This window comes from Macaca fascicularis, chromosome 19 (assembly GCF_037993035.2).
Source record: "Macaca fascicularis isolate 582-1 chromosome 19, T2T-MFA8v1.1".
Classification (NCBI taxonomy): Eukaryota; Metazoa; Chordata; class Mammalia; order Primates; family Cercopithecidae; genus Macaca; species Macaca fascicularis.
Genome location: NC_088393.1, coordinates 58,253,580 through 58,269,864, shown reverse-complemented (window position 1 = coordinate 58,269,864; position 16,285 = coordinate 58,253,580). Strand labels below are relative to the sequence as shown.

Genomic DNA, 16,285 nt, shown 5'->3' with positions numbered 1-16,285 from the left:
AACACCCAAGTACTTCTGAATACCTGGAAAGCCTCCCCAAAAAGGACAGGTACAAACAAACCTTGTCTGCAAAGACTACAATAAATACTTAACATGGCCAGGCACGGTGGCTCATGTCTGTAATCCCAGCACTTTGGGAGGCTGAGGCGGGTGGATCACCTGAGGTCAGGAGTTTGAAACCAGCCTGACCAATATGATGAAACCCCCATCTCTACTGAAAATACAAAAATTAGCTGGGTGTGGTGGCATGCACCTATAATCCCAGGTACTGGGGAGGCTGACACGGGAGAATCGCTGGAACCCAGGAGGTGGAGGTTGCAATGAGCCAAGATGGCGCATTACACTCCAGCCTGGGCAATAACAGTGAAACTCCATCTCAAAAAAAAATTAGCCAGGGTGGTGTCAGGCGCCTGTAGTCCCAGCTACTCGGGAGGTTGAGGCAGGAGAATTACTTGCACCTGGGAGGCAGAGGTTGCAGTGAGCTGAGATCACGCTATTACACTCCAGCTTGGGCAACAAGAGCAAAACTCCATCTAAATAAATAAATACCTAACTTGTTAATGCCCAGCCACCAATGAACATCTATAAGCATCAAGACCATCCAGAAGAAATGACCTTACCAAACAAACCAAATAAGCCACCCAGGACCAATCCTCGAGAAACAGAGATATGCGACCTTTCAGAGAGAGAATTTACAATCGCTGTTTTGAGGAAACTCAAAAGAAATTCAAGATAACACATAGAAGGAATTCAGATTCTATCAGATAAATTTAATAAAGAGATTGAAATAATTAAGAATCTGCTGGGTGTAGTGACTCGTGCCTGTAATCCCGGCACTTTGGGAGGCTGAGGCGGATGGATCACCTGAGGCCAAGAGTTCTAGACCAGCCTGACCAACATGGAGAAACCCTGTCTCTACTCAAAATACAAAATTAGCTGGGCATGGTGACGCATGCCTGTAATCCCAGCCTGGGTAAGAAGAGCAAAATTCAGTCTCAAAAAAAAAAAAAAAACAAAAAACAAACAAAAAAAAAACCAGAAAACAAAAAAACAAAAACAACAACAAAAAAATACCCAATGATCTGTTGTCTACAAGAAACATACTTCACCTACAAATAAAAGAGTAAGAGTCTGGGTCCTGAAATGCAGGCAGTCCCACTTCATACATGAGGGAGGGTGTCTAATCATTTCCTTTCTCCCTTCCCCCAGGCCCTTCACAGGTGCCTGCTGGTTTCTCCCACTTGGCCAAGGAAACACTTGTGGTTAATAAGTCTCAGAAAAGTTATATGAAAGTTAAAAGTAAAACTGACAGCAGCTGAAGGATGGGGGGTGGGAGGTGGTCACGGTGGAGGAGACCCCACCACCACTGCCACCCAAGTAGGCAGTGAGGAGCACTACTTCTGCTGACCCTCCAAAAATACTCTGCACAAACCTTCAAGAAACATCCTTGTCCCACTGTATCACCTGCTGACAGATTTCACATCCTGGTCTCCTTCTAAACCTGGAGGTGGGGCATGAACAGGGTGGAGTCACCAGGGAAAGAAAACAAGGCCCCAGGACACCTGGGTTCATACCCAGGTCCCCAGCAATGTCTCCACTACCACTGCTGCTACCCCTGCTGCTGCTGCTGCTGCCTCTGCTGAATATGGAGCCTGCCAGGGCCACACTGATCCGGTATGGCGACCCCACCTACCACCCCCAAACTTGGGAGGGATTCTATGCCTCTTGCCCTTTAAGTCTAGGACTCCCAGTTCAGTGATTCCCAAACTTGGCACCCAGGATCCCTAGCACTTCTTTCTCAGCTTCCCAGATCTCTAAACCAGGCTGTCACCCCTAAGGGCTCCACTCTGACATCTCTTAAACCAGATTTTTTTTTTTTTTTTTTTGAGATGGAGTCTCACTCTGTTGCCCAGGCTGGAGTACAATGGCATGATCTCAGCTCACTGAAACCTCTGCCTCATGGGTTCAAGCAATTATTCTGCCTCAACCTCCCAAGTAGCTGGGATTACAGGCTCATGCCACCATGCCCGGCTAATTTTTGTGTTTTTAGTAGAGACGGGGTTTCACCATGTTGGCCAGGCCCGTCTGGAACTCCTGACCTCATGATCTACCCACCTCGGCCTCCTAAAGTGCTGGGATTATAGGCGTGAGCCACTGTACCTGGCTGACCAGAACCCTTTTATTATTATTATTATTATTATTATTATTATTATTATTATTATATTATTTTTAAGACAGAGTCTTGCTCTGTCACCCAGGCTGGAGTGCAGTGGTGTGATCTTGGCTCACTGCAAGCTCCACCTCCCAGGTTCATGCCATTCTTCTGCTTCAGCCTCCTGAATAGATGGGACTACAGGCATCTGCCACCACGCCCGGCTAATTTTTTGTATTTTTAGTAGAGGCGGGGCTTCACCATGTTGGCCAGGCTGGTCTTGAACTCCTGACCTGATGACCTGCCTGCCTCAGCCTCCTAAAGTGCTGGGATTACAGGCGTGAGCCACTGCGCCTGGCTAGGACATTTTTTTTTTTTTGAGACGGAGTCTCGCTCTGTTGCCCAGGCTGGAGTGCAGTGGCGTGATCTCGGCTCACTGCAAGCTCCGCCTCCCGGGTTCACGCCATTCTCCCGCCTCAGCCTCCCAAGTAGCTGGGACTACAGGCGCCCACCACCACGCCCTGCTAGTTTTTTGTATTTTTAGTAGAGACGGGGTTTCACTAGGACATGTTTTTGAGAGGTCTCTGCAGACCCCACTATAAGCTCTGATGATTAGATATTACGGTTTCCAGACCTGTGACACACTCCTCCCATCTCAGAGCCCCAGATATGTGACATTTAAACTGAGACTCCCCCACATCACGCCCATCAAACTGTTTGGCCTGAAGAAGTAATTGGCCAGAAGTTTTTGGCCAGAGACGTGGCTCACACCTGTAACCCAGCACTTTGAAAGGCAAAGGTAGGAAGACCGTTTAAGGCCAACAGTTTTGAGACCAGCCTGGGCAACATGACCAGACTCCATCTCTACTAAAAATACAAAAATTAGTTCAGTGTGGTGGTGCACGCCCATGGTCCCAGCTACTCAGGAGGCTGAGGAAGGAGGATTGCTTGAGCCCAGGAGTTTAAGGGGGCAGTGAGCTATGATCTTGCATGATCCTGCTACTGTACTCTGGGCGGGGCAACTGGGTGACACCTTGTCTCAAAAAAAAAAAAAAAAAAAAAAAAAAAAAGCCAAGTGTGGTGTTTGTGCCTATAGTCTCAGCTACTCCAGAGGCTGAGGTGGGAGAATCACTTGAGCCCCGGAAATCAAGGCTGCAGTAAGCCTGACTGCACTACTGAACTCCAACCTGGGTGAAAGAGGGAGACCCCGTGTCAAACAAAAAGTTTTAAAAAAGAAAAAGAAATCCAATTTTGAGGACCCCATGCAAGACGTCTTCCCACTACCTTACCTCTGATGCCTCCCCCAGTCTCTCCCTTTTTCTCCTCTTCTCCTCATCCCCTGGAACTCCTGGCAGGGGGAGGGGTGTAACTTCCAGGAACAGTTTTCCCCACTTCACATTCTTGTGCGTCTCAAAGACTGACTCATGCGGGGTGGGGGGAAAGGTGGGAGTGAGGCGACAAGTGCTTCGAGAAGTGACTAAAAGCAGGAACGAAGATACTACCGCACGTGGTGCTTGTTAACCTGCTTTTTGAACCTAATGTCTCATGGCCATTTTCTAAGTCAATGCAAAGAAAAGTGAGTCTCCAAATGTTGTATCAACAGCATCATCAGGACCTGGGAACTTGTTAGAAATCCAAATTCTTGGGCCCCCTGCTAGACTTATTTAATTAGCAACGAAGATATCTGAATTGTAATTGGCCCTCTAAGTCAAGGGTTGCAAACACTCAGCTTAAGGGCCAAATCCTGTTTGCCTCCTGCTTTTGCAAATACAGTTTAAGGGAACCTGGGCAGGGCATAGTGGCTCTCCTCTGTAATCCCAGCACTTTGGGAGGCTGAGGCCAGGAGTTTGAGATCAGCACGGGCAACACAGCAAGACAGTTAAGACTTGACGCTTACATTTTTCTCTCAAAGGGTGGGGAAAATAGTACCTAAACTCATGAACTGAAGCATGCAGGGGCCACCACCCAAGGGCTTTTGCAAAGGTTAGGTTTTCTGTTAGGGTCTTGGGAAACCTTTGAGAATGTCAATTCTTTGGGAATGGCTTATTTTAAGGGATTTGAACATGGAAAGGTCTTTGGGAAGGTCTGTTTGGGATGCGTTGCTCTTGTAAAGTATTTGGGGATATCTGTCATCATGGCATCTTTGATAGTTTTTTCTGCAGGTTGTTATTGTAGGGTTTCTGGTACTGACTACTATTGTAGTGCCTAGGAGATGTTGAATTTGTCATCATATCCTACCTATTTGGGTAAGTCTATTCAGAGGATCTCCAAGAAGGACAGCTTCCTGTCAATATCGTCTTTCCCTACAGCATCCCTCTTCATCGAGTCCAACCTGAACGCAGGAACCTGAACCTACTGAGGGGATGGAGAGAACCAGCAGAGGTCCCCAAGTTGGGGGCCCCATCCCCTGGGGACAAGCTCACCTTTGTACCTCTCTCGAACTACAGGGATGTGAGTCACAGCCCCACACAGCCCTCACCCCTGCGCCTTTGAACCAAACTCATTTACTCTCCTCTTTTGCTATCAGGTCCAGTATTTTGGGAAAATTGGGCTGGGAACGCCTCCACAAAACTTCACTGTCGTCTTTGACACTGGGTCCTCCAATCTCTGGGTCCCGTCCAGGAGATGTCACTTCTTCAGTGTACCCTGCTGTGAGTTTCTATGCAGGAGAACAAGGCTGAATGGGGGTGAAGGGAGAAGGCGGGGCTGGACCTCAGCTTCTCAGAGGATTTTGAGGAATTGTTCTTTTATGATGCCCTCACAGGTCAGAAAGTCAAAGGGGCAGTAGGCATTGGGGAGATTCCCTCCCCCAGTGACACCCTTCTGACCTCTAACCTAGGGTTACACCACCGATTTGATCCCAAAGCCTCCAGCTCCTTCCAGGCCAACGGGACCAAGTTTGCCATTCAATATGGAACTGGGCGAGTAGATGGAATCCTGAGTGAAGACAAGCTGACTGTGAGTGACCTTTGACTCACAGAAGTCTTCAGCCTAGGAGAACCCCATGGTCTAAGATCATCTGGCTTAGGGAGGGGTTTGAGGAGGAGCTCCCCAAATCAATGGATTGGGCTTTTCAAGTGGGGTGGAGGGCCTGCCTTTCAGAGTGAAGGGATGGTGCATCACAAGGAAGGGGAGGGGCTTCCTGAGTGAAGAGGTGGGGCTTCTCAAGCAGGGGGAGGAGCTTCCTGGGAGAAGAGGTGGGGCTTCTCAACCAGGAGAGGAGCTTCCTGGGTGAAGAGGTGGGGCTTCTCAAGCAGGGGGAGGAGCTTCCTGGGAGAAGAGGTGGGGCTTCTCAACCAGGGGAGGAGCTTCCTGGGTGAAGAGGTGGGGCTTCTCAAGCAGAGGGAGGAGCTTCCTGGGTGAAGAGGTGGGGCTTCTCAAGAGGCAAAGTTTCCTAGGAAGTTGGGGCTTTCATCCAGATGTCCCCAGACCTAGGATTCATGCCTTGGTTTGGGAGCCCTCAGGACATGTGGTTATTGTCATCCAAAAAGTAACTGGTCACATCTCAATCTACCCCTAGATTGGTGGAATCAAGGGTGCGTCAGTGATTTTCGGAGAGGCTCTCTGGGAGCCCGGCCTGGTCTTCACTTTTGCCCATTTTGATGGGATATTGGGCCTCGGTTTTCCCATTCTATCTGTGGAAGGAGTTCGGCCCCCGATGGATGTACTGGTAGAGCAGGGGCTACTGGATAAGCCTGTCTTCTCCTTTTATCTCAACAGGTACTGGGAAGGGTGCACCTATCTATGAGTCCTATCCCCAAGAAGGAAGTGAGTCTTCCTTCAGGAAGTCTCTTACTCCATAAAGAAAGTCCCACCTCCACTCAGGAAGTCACTGACCCAACGCAGGAAGTCTCACTCTCAGAGTCACCCACTTATACTCTCCATTCAGGAAGTCAGCCATCCAATACAGGAAGTTGCCTCTTCCATGCAGGAAGTCACCTACCCTATAAAGAAACACCTCAACCCTATTTGAAGTCCCAGAGCTTAAGTGACAACTTAAGACATACTTAGGAAACTCACATCAGTTCAAAATGCTCCATGTTTCAAAATCAAACAAGGAAATTCCATGCCACACCCAACAAAATACTCAGGAGCTTTCTCTTCCTTACCAAGAAAGCTCAAATCCCATTTGAGAACACTGACCAGAAGTCAGGAATTGCCTGATTTAATCCAGGAAGTCCTACTGACTTGCTAGGAAGTTCAGTATTATGCTCAGAAGTCCCACTCAACATCCAAGAAGTTTCCAAGAAGTCTCCACTTTCCTTCCCAGAGGCCCATCACACACAGTCAGAAAATCCTATGCCCACTCAGTTACCCTGACATCCAACCCACTCTAGCAGTTCTACCAACCACTTAGTAGATCCTGCTCTCCTCTACTTTCCAAGAAGTCTCCATCCCCGTTCCCATCGCTCTCAGCCAACTCAGGAAGTCTAACACCTCTCTAGATATCACAACAGGCAATTCAGAAATTCTCTCCTCCTACCCAGGAAGCCACCCCACCCCTGCACAAGTCACACCTTCAAGAGCCAATTCCAAGACGCCACTGCTCTACTTGGTTACTATGATATTCAGCTCAGGAAATTCCCCCAAAACTCTACCTTCCACAGTCAAATGAAGTCTCCTCTTCACTTCAGGAAGTCCCCAACAGCCTAAAGCGCCATGCTTTTCTTGCTTGGCTTCCAGTCCCAACATCTAGGCCCTTCCTGCATCTCACTACCCCGTGGGAACCCCAGAAACAACCCATCTGGTGGGAAGTGCCTCCCCTGGCCATACCTAGGACTGAGGGAAGGCCAGTGACACTGACATCTACACTTTCTACACTCTGCCCCTGCAGGGACCCCGAAGAGCCTGATGGAGGAGAGCTGGTCCTGGGGGGCTCAGACCCGGCACACTATATCCCACCCCTCACCTTCGTGCCAGTCACAGTCCCCGCCTACTGGCAGATCCACATGGAGCGGTGAGGGACTTGGTCTCCTGGTTCTGGAGCTTGGAGGCTGGGGGCCTGCACTCCTGGGACCCTGCTTCTGATGACTGCCTACTTCCCCCTCAGTGTGAAGGTGGGCCCAGGGCTGACTCTCTGTGTCCGGGGCTGTGCTGCCATCCTGGATACGGGCACGTCCCTCATCACAGGACCCACTGAGGAGATCCGGGCCCTGCATGCAGCCATTGGGGGATATCCCCTGCTGGCTGGGGAGGTGAGGTCCCAGTCTCTGGTGGGTACGGGCTGAGGAGGCTGATGGCAGTTTGACGGTGAACATCAAAGGGCCTGAGAGTGGGAAGCAAGTATTTAAGGGGCATTCCAGGGCAAGAGGCACTGGACTTCGTGACAGATAGTCAAGTGTCTACGCTGTGACTCTGTGGATGGTGGTGGGGTGGAGGGAGACGATAATGCAGGTTTGCTTGAGACTGCAGAAGTCTAGGCGGCAGGGCCTCTGCACACAGGACGCTGAATACCCAGGTGCTCAATACGGAAATTACCCCATCGCACTGGAGAGCCACGGAAGGGATTGAGCAAAGCAGGAATCTCTCATCTTCACTGGTTCCTCTTCTCCTCCAGTACATCATCCTGTGCTCGGAAATCCCAAAGCTCCCCGCAGTCTCCTTCCTTCTTGGGGGGGTCTGGTTTAACCTCACGGCCCAGGATTACGTCATTCAGGTAGGTGGCCATCACCATGACGCCATAGGGACGTCATACGACGGTTTGAGAGGGTAGAGCTGAGAGACGTCACTAGGATGGGAAGGGGCCGCAGAAACATTTCTTGTCCCTCTGATGGCAGTTTGTTGGCGAACACCAAAGAGCCCGAGGGTGTGGGGAAGCGGGGAGCACGGGTTCCCAGGGAAATGGCCGTCCCTGTGCCCGCGACACCCAGTTGTCTTATTGTCGCCTTGCAGACTACTCGAAATGGCGTCCGCCTCTGCTTGTCCGGTTTCCAGGCCTTGGATGTCCCTCCGCCTGCAGGGCCCTTCTGGATCCTCGGTGACGTCTTCTTGGGGACGTATGTGGCCGTCTTCGACCGCGGGGACACGAAGAGCGGCGCCCGGGTGGGCCTAGCGCGCGCTCGCACTCGCCGAGCGGCCCTGGGACTGGGCGAGACCGCGCAGGCGCAGTTCCCCGGGTGACGCCCACGTGAAGCGCATGCGCAGTGGGTGGTCGCCGAGGTTCCCCCTGCCCAGTAAAAATCCACATTTCCATTGAGCGATGCTGCCTAGGTGGCTTCTTTTCATAGCGTATTTGTTAAAGAGAAAGCTTTGTGACCGGGCGTGGTATCTCACGCCGGTAATCCCAACACTTTGGGAGGCCGAAGCGGGTGGATCACCTGAGGTCAGGAGTTCGAGACCAACCTGGCCAACATGGTGAAACCCCGTCTCTACTAAAAATACAAAAAAATTATCCGGGCATGGTGGTGCATGCCTGTAATCCCAGCTACTCGGGAGGCTGAGGCAGGAGAATGGCTTAAACTCGGGAGGCCAAGGTTGCAGTGAGCCGAGACCGCACCATTGCACTCCAGCCTGGGCAACAACGAAACTCCGTCTCAAAAATAAATAAATAAATAAATAAATAAAGAGAAAACGTTGTGCCTGTACCCACGGAGTTGAGGAAGTGGGAGGCGAAGGGTATCGCCCGTTTCCTCCAGGACGCACCCTGGTGAGGGGTTTTGTAATACGAGTCCCATGAAGCCCCTCGCCTACGCTGCCTTTCGTCAAAAGCTCCCGGCGCCGTGGAGCGTCACGGTCGTTGTAGTCCACGCCGTGGTCACGCCCTGACGGAGGCGGGCGCAGCCACAACATGCGTGGGAGGTGACAGGTCGCGACGGCAGCGATAGGTGGCAGTGAGGGGGGGTGGTGTGTGACTGTAATTGGTAAGGGTTTACCAGTTCCTGTTCAAGGGGGCAAGGATACTATTCCCCCGGATCTCATCTCCTGTTTCCCCTCTCTCCCTCCGGATTCTGAGACCCCGGGGGAGCTCTGAGCCTCCGGGTTCGGGGAGCGGTGCTGCTCCATCCGCGGAGGTGACGTCACTCCCCCTCCTCAGCCTCTTGCTACCCAGAGCTAATTGGATACAGGTACGTATTCAATTGATTCGAAAAAACGACCGGTCGAAAAATCAGGCAATCCTTTATCTAATCGCATCCTGAGGCTTCTGGAAGAATTGTGTTGAGCGATTCTGGGGACCCGAAGAGAGTCAGGCCTGAGCCCCATCTCGAGAGTGTGCTACTCTGATGGTGGAGGCCGACCTGATCACAAACCGCTAAGCGACTAGACACGGGGAGATTCAGGACCCAGTAAGCTCGGGCAGGAAAGTCAGGGAGGAAGCTTCTGTTCTGCTCCTTTTCCCGTGGGGTGCAGAGAGCGAGCAAGTCGGCATTCCAGGCGGTGGGAAGCGCCAGGGCAGAAGCAGGGAGCTGGAAAGAGCCTGGTGTTCCAGGAGTCCCGCTCTAGAAACAGGGGTGGCGGCTGGGGAAATCTTGACTGGGAAAATAGGCCCACACCTCCACCTTGTGGCCAATTGGGAATTTGCAGGCACGGCTTCTCAGAAACTACTTAAGGGCGCTTTGGGTGAAGTTGGATGGGGTGCTGCAGACGGAAAGCGTGGGGGGCGAGTTGAAGGGGCCCCAGATCGAGTGCTCTGAGAAAACAAAGCGGGGGTGGTGGTGGTGGTGAGAGTTATCATAGAGACACTGTCCGCTGTTTCAGAAAAGTTCCCCAAAGCAAGGAGTGCACAAAGTGGATCTTTACTATTATTATTATTATTATTATTTATTTTTTTTTTTTAATTTTTTTTGAGACGGAGTCTTGCTCTGTCACCCAGGCTGGAGTGCAGTGGCCGGATCTCAGCTCACTGCAAGCTCCGCCTCCCGGGTTTACGCCATTCTCCTGCCTCAGCCTCCCGAGTAGCTGGGACTACAGGCGCCCGCCACCGCGCCCGGCTAATTTTTTGTATTTTTAGTAGAGACGGGGTTTCACCATGTTAGCCAGGATGGTCTCGATCTCCTCACCTCGTGATCCGCCCGCCTCGGCCTCCCAAAGTGCTGGGATTACAGGCTTGAGCCACTGCGCCCGGCCTATTATTATTATTATTATTATTTTATTGTTATTATTATCGAGACAAGGACTCACTCTGTCGCTCAAGCTGTCGTGCAGTGGCGCGGTAATGGCTCACTGCAGCCTCAAACTCCCCGGCTCAAGCGATCCTCCTGCCTCAGCCTCAGGGTGTAGAGGGGACCACAGGCATGGGCCACCACGCTTGACTAATTTTTAAAAGTTTTGTAGAGACTTTTTTTTTCTTTTTTTTGAGATGGAGTTTTGCTCTTGTTGCCCAGGCTGGAGTGCAGTGGCACCATCTTGGCTTACCACAACCTCCACCTCCTGGGTTCAAGTGATTCTCCTGCCTCAGCCTCCCAAGTAGCTGGGATTACAGCCATGTGCCACCACGCCCGGCTAATTTTTGTATTTTTAGTAGGGACGGGTTTTTTCCATGTTGGTCAGGCGGGTCTCTAACTCCAGACCTCAGGTGATCCTCCTGCCTTGGCCTCCCAAAGTGCTGGGATTACAGGGGTGAGCCACCGCGCCTGGGGTTTTACCATGTTGTCTTGGTCATTATTTATTATTCACTATGTGCCAGGCTCTGTCCTAGGTGCTGGGGGCACAGTGGATAATTAAACAGATGAAGATCTTTGCCCTCATAGGGATTACACTCGAATGGGGAAATAGGCATTAAGATAGGAAGTAAATTACCAACATTGTGGGCTGAAGAGTGGCCCCCAAAAGATATTCACACCTCAGTCCCTGGGGTTGTGAATACTACCTTATGTGAGGAAAAGGACTTAGCAGATGTAATCAACTGAAGGAGTGTGAGAACAGGGTCATCCAAGAGGACCCTAAATGTCATCACAAGGGTCCTTATAAGAGGGAGGCAGAGGGAGACGGATTCAGAAGTTCAAGTGAAGACGGAAGCAAGACGCCAGGATGCTGGCTTTGAAGAAGGAAGATGGGGCTCCTGCAGAGCTCCTCCAGAGGCTGGGGAAGGCGAGGATGTGGATTCTCCTCTAGAGCCTCCAGAGGCTCTGCAAACGTGGCACTGCAAACATGGCACTGCAAACACAGCAGTTTCAACACTGAAATCATTTTGGGCTTCTGGCTTCCATAATTGTAGGACAGTGAATGTGTGATTGAGTGATTGACTTTGTTGCCCAGGCTGGAGTGCAATGGCACAATCGTGGCTCACTACAGCCTCCACCTCCCAGGCTCAAGCAATCCTCCTGCCTCAGCCTCCCAAGTAGCTGGGACCACAGGCATGCACCACTACGCCCAGATAATTTAATTTTTTTTTTTTTTCCTAGAGACAGGATCTCCCTTTGTTGCCCAGGCTGGTCTCCACCTAACTCCTGGGCTCAAGCAGTCCTCCTGCCTCAGCCTCCTGAAATGCTGGGATTACCGGCATGAGGCACCCACCTGGCCTTTTCTTTATGAATTACCCAGCCTCAGGTATTCCTTTATTGCAATGCAAAATGGACTAATACAGATGATATGGAACGCATGCACAGAAAATATCTATAAGGACTGTGATGATTCATAATGAGTGTCAACTGGATTGGATTGAAGGATACAAAGTATTGATCCTGGGTGTTGTGAGGGTGTTGCCAGAAGAGATTAACATTTGAGGAGGGGAACATCGCACACTGGGGCCTGTTGGGGGGTGGGGGGTAAGCGAGGGGGAAAGCATTAGGACAGATACCTAATACGTGTGGGGGTTAAAACCTAGATGACGGGTTGATAGGTGCAGCAAACCAGCATGGTACACGTTTACCTATGTAACAAACCTGCACGTCCTGCACATGTATCCCAGAACTTAAAGTAAAATAAAATAAAATAAACAAACAAAGAAACGTTTGAGTCAGTGGGCTGGGAAAGGCAGACCCACCCTGAATGGTCACAATCTAATCACCTGCTGTCGTGGCTAGAATATAAGCAGGCAGAAAAATGTGAAAAGAGAGACTGACCTAGCCGCCCAGCCTCCGTCTTTCTCCGGTGTTGGATGCTTCCTGCCCTCGAACATCAGACTCCAAGTTATTCAGTTTTGGAACTTGGACTGGCTCTCCTTGCTCCTCAGTGTGCAGATGGCCTATTGTAGGACCCTTATGACTGTGTGAGTTAATACTTAATAAACTCCCATATATATATATATATATATATATATATATATTCCATTAGTTCTGTTCCTCTCGAGAGCCCTGACTAACACAAGGACATTACTGCATTCTTGTTTATTACATTGAAAAAGGGAGGCCGGGCACGCTGGCTCACGCCTGCAATCCCAGCACTTTGGGAGGCTGAGGTGGGCGGATCACAAGGTCAGGAGATCGAGACCATCCTGGCTAACATGGTGAAACTTTGTCTCTACTAAAAACACAAAAAAATTAGCCGGGCATGGTGGCGGGCGCCTGTAGTCCCAGCTACTCCGGAGGCTGAGGCAGGAGAATGGCCTGAACCCGGGAGGCGGAGCTTTCTGTGAGCCGAGATGGCGCCACCGCACTCCTGCCTGGGTAACAGAGTGAGACTCCGTCTCAAAAAAAAAAAAGGAATTACAGTTCCTTGCCCGTCTCTATGGAACACCCCCTCCTACCTGTTCCCAAGCCAGGGACCAAGGACTATCGACCCGTACAGGACTTACGCTCGGCTAACCAAGCTACAGTGACTCTGCACCAACAGTTCCTAACCCTTCCACACCGTTAGGATTGCTGCCAGCTGAGGACAGCAGGTTCGCTTGTCTGGACTTGAAGGATGCCTTCTTTAGCATCAGACTGGCTCCTGAGCGCCAAAAGCTGCCTGCCTTTCAGTGGGAAGATCCGGGTCAGGTGTCACCACTCAGTACGCTTGGACTCGGCTTCCCCAGGGGTTTAAAAATTCCCCCATCATTTTCAGGGAGGTACTGGCTTGAGACCTCCAGAAGTTTCCTGCTAAAGACCTAGGCTGCGTCTTGCTCCAGTACGTGGATGATCTTCTGCTAGGACACTCCATGGCAGACAGGTGTGCAAAAGGGACGGATGTCCTGCTTCCACACCTGAGGGACTCTGGGTATAAGGTGTCCAAGAAGAAAGCTCAGATCTGCAGACAGCAGGCACGCTACCTGGGATTCATTATTCAGAAAGGGGAGCACGCAGCCTGGGGTCAGAAAGAAAGCAGGTCATCTGCAGCTTACCAGAACCTAAAACCAGAAGGCAAGTAAGGGAATTTCTAGGAGCTGTGGGGTTTTGCAGATTATGGATTCCAAACTTTGTGGTGCTAGCCAAACCGCTGCACAAACGGGGGGTTACAAAGAGGGGCGATCGGGAGCCTTTTGAACGGGGACCTCTGCAACAGCAAGCCTTTTGCAAGTTAGAGAAAACACGTATGTCAGCCTCAGCCTTAGGACTACCAGATTTGACAAAGCCCTTTACGCTCTATGTGTCAGAAAGAGAAAAAAATGTCAGTCAGAGTTTTAACCCAAACTGTGGGGCCCTGGCCAAGACCAGTGGCCTACCTCTCAAAACAGCTAGACGGAGTTTCAAAAGGCTGGCCTCCTTGTCTGAGAGCCCTGGCAGCTATAGCCTTGTTAGCACAAGAAGCAGACAAGCTAACCCTTGGACAAAACTTAAGTATAAAGGCCCCCCATGCGGTGGTAACTCTGATGAATACCAAAGGACACCATTGGCTAACAAATGCCAGATTAACCAAGTACCAAAGCTTGTTATGTGAAAACCCCCGCGTAACCACTGAAGTCTGTAACACTCTGAATCCTGCCACCTTACTCCCAGTACCACACAGCCCTGTCGAACATAACTGTGTGGAAGTATTGGACTCAGTCTATTCTAGCAGACCCGATCTTCAAGACCAGCCACGGGTATTAGTGGACTGGGAGTTATACGTGGACGGGAGTAGCTTCATCAATCCACGAGGAGAAAGATGTGCAGGATATGCGGTGGTAACCTTGGATGATGTTATTGAAGCCAAACCATTGCCTCAGGGCACTTCAGCCCAGAAGGCAGAGCTCATTGCTTTAACTTGGGCCCTAGAACTTAGTGAAGGTAAGACTGTAAACATTTATACTGACTCTCGATATGCCTTTCGAACCCTTCAAGTACATGGAGCATTATATAAAGAAAAAGCCCCGTTAAATTCTGCGGGAAAGGACATAAAAAATCAACAAGAAATTCTGCAATTATTAGAGGCAGTATGGAAACCCCAAAAGGTGGCAGTCATGCATTGCAGGGGACACCAGCACGTTTCCACCTCGGTGAGCCAAGGAAACTCCCGAGCAGACACAGAGTCACGAAAAGCAGTATCTCCTTCTTACCGGGCATGAGTCACAGCCCCCCTACTCCCTCAAATACCTGATCTGGTGCCTACTCATTCTAAAGAGGAAAAGGACTTTCTTCAGGCAGAGGGAGGACAAACAATAAAAGCAGGATGGATAAAGTTACCAGATGGGAGAATAGCTGTGCCACAGCTGCTAGGAGCCGCAGTCGTGCTGGCTGTACATGAAACTACCCATTTAGGCCAGGAGTCACTTGAAAAGCTGTTAAGCTGCTACTTCTACATCTCACACTTGCCAGCTCTTGCTGAAACAGTAGTGCAGCGATGCGTTACCCGTTGACAGCGCAATGCAAAGCAAGGCCCCTCTGTGCCTCCCGGCATACAAGCCGATGGAGCAGCTCCCTTGGGAGATCTTCAAGTGGACTTCACAGAGATGCCCAAATGTGGAGGTAACAAGCATTTGCTGGTTCTAGTGTATACTTACTCTAGGTGGGTAGAGGCTTATCCAACACCAACTGAAAAAGCTCATGAAGTAACCCGTGTGCTTCTTCGAGATCTCATCCCTAGGTTTGGACTGCCTCTGCGGATTGGCTCAGATAATGGGCTGGCATTTGTGGCTGACTTAGTACAGAGGATGGCAAAGGTATTGGGAATCACTTGGAAGCTACATGCCGCCTACTGACCTCAGAGTTCCGGAAAGGTGGAGCGGATGAATTGCACTATCAAAAATAGTTTAAGGAAGGTATGTCACGAGACAGGATTAAAATGGATACAGGCCCTTCCTATGGTATTGTTCAAAATTAGGTGCACCCCCTCTAAGAAAACAGGATACTCTCCTTATGAAATATTATATCACAGGCCTCTTCCTATACTGCGAGGACTTCCGGGTACTCCCCAAGAGTTGGGTGAAATTGAACTGCAGCGACCAGCCTGGCCAAGATGGTGAAACCCCGTCTCTACTAAAAATACAAAAAAATTAGCTGGGCGAGGTGGCACGCGCCTGTAATCCCAGCTACTCCAGAGGCTGAGGCAGAGAATTGCTTAAAAACCTGGAGGGGCGGAGGTTGCAGTGAGCCGAGATCGTGCCACTGCACTCCAGCCTGGGTGACAGAGGGAGACTCTGTCTCAAAACAAAACAAAAAGAAAAGAAAAGAAATTGAATTGCAGCAACAACTACAGGCCTTGGGGAAAATTACCCAGACAATCTCAACTTGGGTAAATGAGAGGTGCCAGGGCAGCTTATTCTCCCCAGTTCACCCTTTTTCTCCATGTGACCGTATGGTGTGTGGATCAAGGACTGGAACGCAGCTCCCTTACGGCCACGGTGGAAGGGACCCCAGACGGTTATCCTGACCACTCCCACGGCTGTGAAGAGAGAAGGAATTCCGGCCTGGATGCACCACAGCCGCATAAAGCCTGCAGCCACTGGAACCTGGGAAGCCAAACCAAGCCTAGACAATCCCCGCAAAGTAACCCTGAGGAGGACGACAAGCCCTGCTCCAGTCACCCCCGGAAGGTGACTGGTCTACGCTCGGCCGAAGCATGAGGAAAATCGCCGTGGGACTTACCTTCCTTATAACATGGACTTGTGTGGTAAAAGCTTCCACTGCTTCTTCCCACGCAGAGGACTGCCTTCAGTGCATATATCAGGTCACTGAGGTAGGACAACAAGTTAAGACAATCTTTTTGTTCTATAGTTATTATGAATGCCTAGGAATTCCAAAAGGAACATGTTTGTATAATAACACTCAGTACAAAGTCTGTAATGCAGGAAGTGACCAGCCCGATGTGTGCTATGACCCCTCTGAACCTCCCATTTCCATAGTTTTTGAAATAAGA

The 16,285-nt window shown here is 50.5% G+C and overlaps 1 protein-coding gene and 1 long non-coding RNA gene across 8 annotated transcripts in view; one reads left to right on the top strand and one right to left on the bottom strand.

Moving 5' to 3' along the window:
- LOC123570328 (uncharacterized) overlaps positions 1-16,285 on the bottom strand; it is a 34,798-nt gene that overhangs the window by 1,412 nt on the left and 17,101 nt on the right. For 2 of the 4 annotated variants that reach the window (XR_006694428.3, XR_010583426.2), the window contains exons 3-4: positions 16,015-16,100; positions 9,253-9,779 (exon numbers count right to left, since the gene is read on the bottom strand). This is a non-coding gene — a long non-coding RNA (uncharacterized lncRNA). Of the gene's footprint in view, positions 1-9,252; positions 9,780-16,014; positions 16,101-16,285 lie in introns of those variants that run through there. The other 2 variants (XR_006694427.3, XR_012427899.1) reach the window with 1 other exon arrangement.
- Positions 1,571-8,723, top strand: LOC102123120 (napsin-A). Of its 4 annotated transcripts, none has more exons than XM_045380333.3 (9): positions 1,571-1,674; positions 4,462-4,603; positions 4,680-4,803; positions 4,992-5,110; positions 5,673-5,872; positions 6,987-7,109; positions 7,203-7,347; positions 7,710-7,808; positions 8,087-8,723. In XM_045380333.3, exons 1-9 carry the CDS (start codon positions 1,589-1,591, stop codon positions 8,270-8,272), a joined length of 1,224 nt encoding a protein of 407 aa, XP_045236268.2. In that variant the 5' UTR covers positions 1,571-1,588; the 3' UTR covers positions 8,273-8,723. The 4 variants fall into 4 exon arrangements, with proteins under 4 accessions (XP_045236268.2, XP_015296840.3, XP_045236267.2 ...); XM_015441354.4 differs by having other exon boundaries at positions 8,045-8,723; XM_045380332.3 differs by having other exon boundaries at positions 7,611-7,808.

What these genes read in the sequence shown, in the direction of transcription:
- LOC102123120 (XM_015441353.4), top strand. Translation starts at nt 1,589, where the DNA reads ATGTCTCCACTACCACTGCTGCTACCCCTGCTGCTGCTGCTGCTGCCT. An exon ending in ATCCCCTGCTGGCTGGGGAG is followed by an intron (nt 7,348 to 7,610) that starts GTGAGGTCCCAG and finishes CTGAATACCCAG; the next exon opens with GTGCTCAATACGGAAATTAC. An exon ending in CCCAGGATTACGTCATTCAG is followed by an intron (nt 7,809 to 8,044) that starts GTAGGTGGCCAT and finishes GTCGCCTTGCAG; the next exon opens with ACTACTCGAAATGGCGTCCG.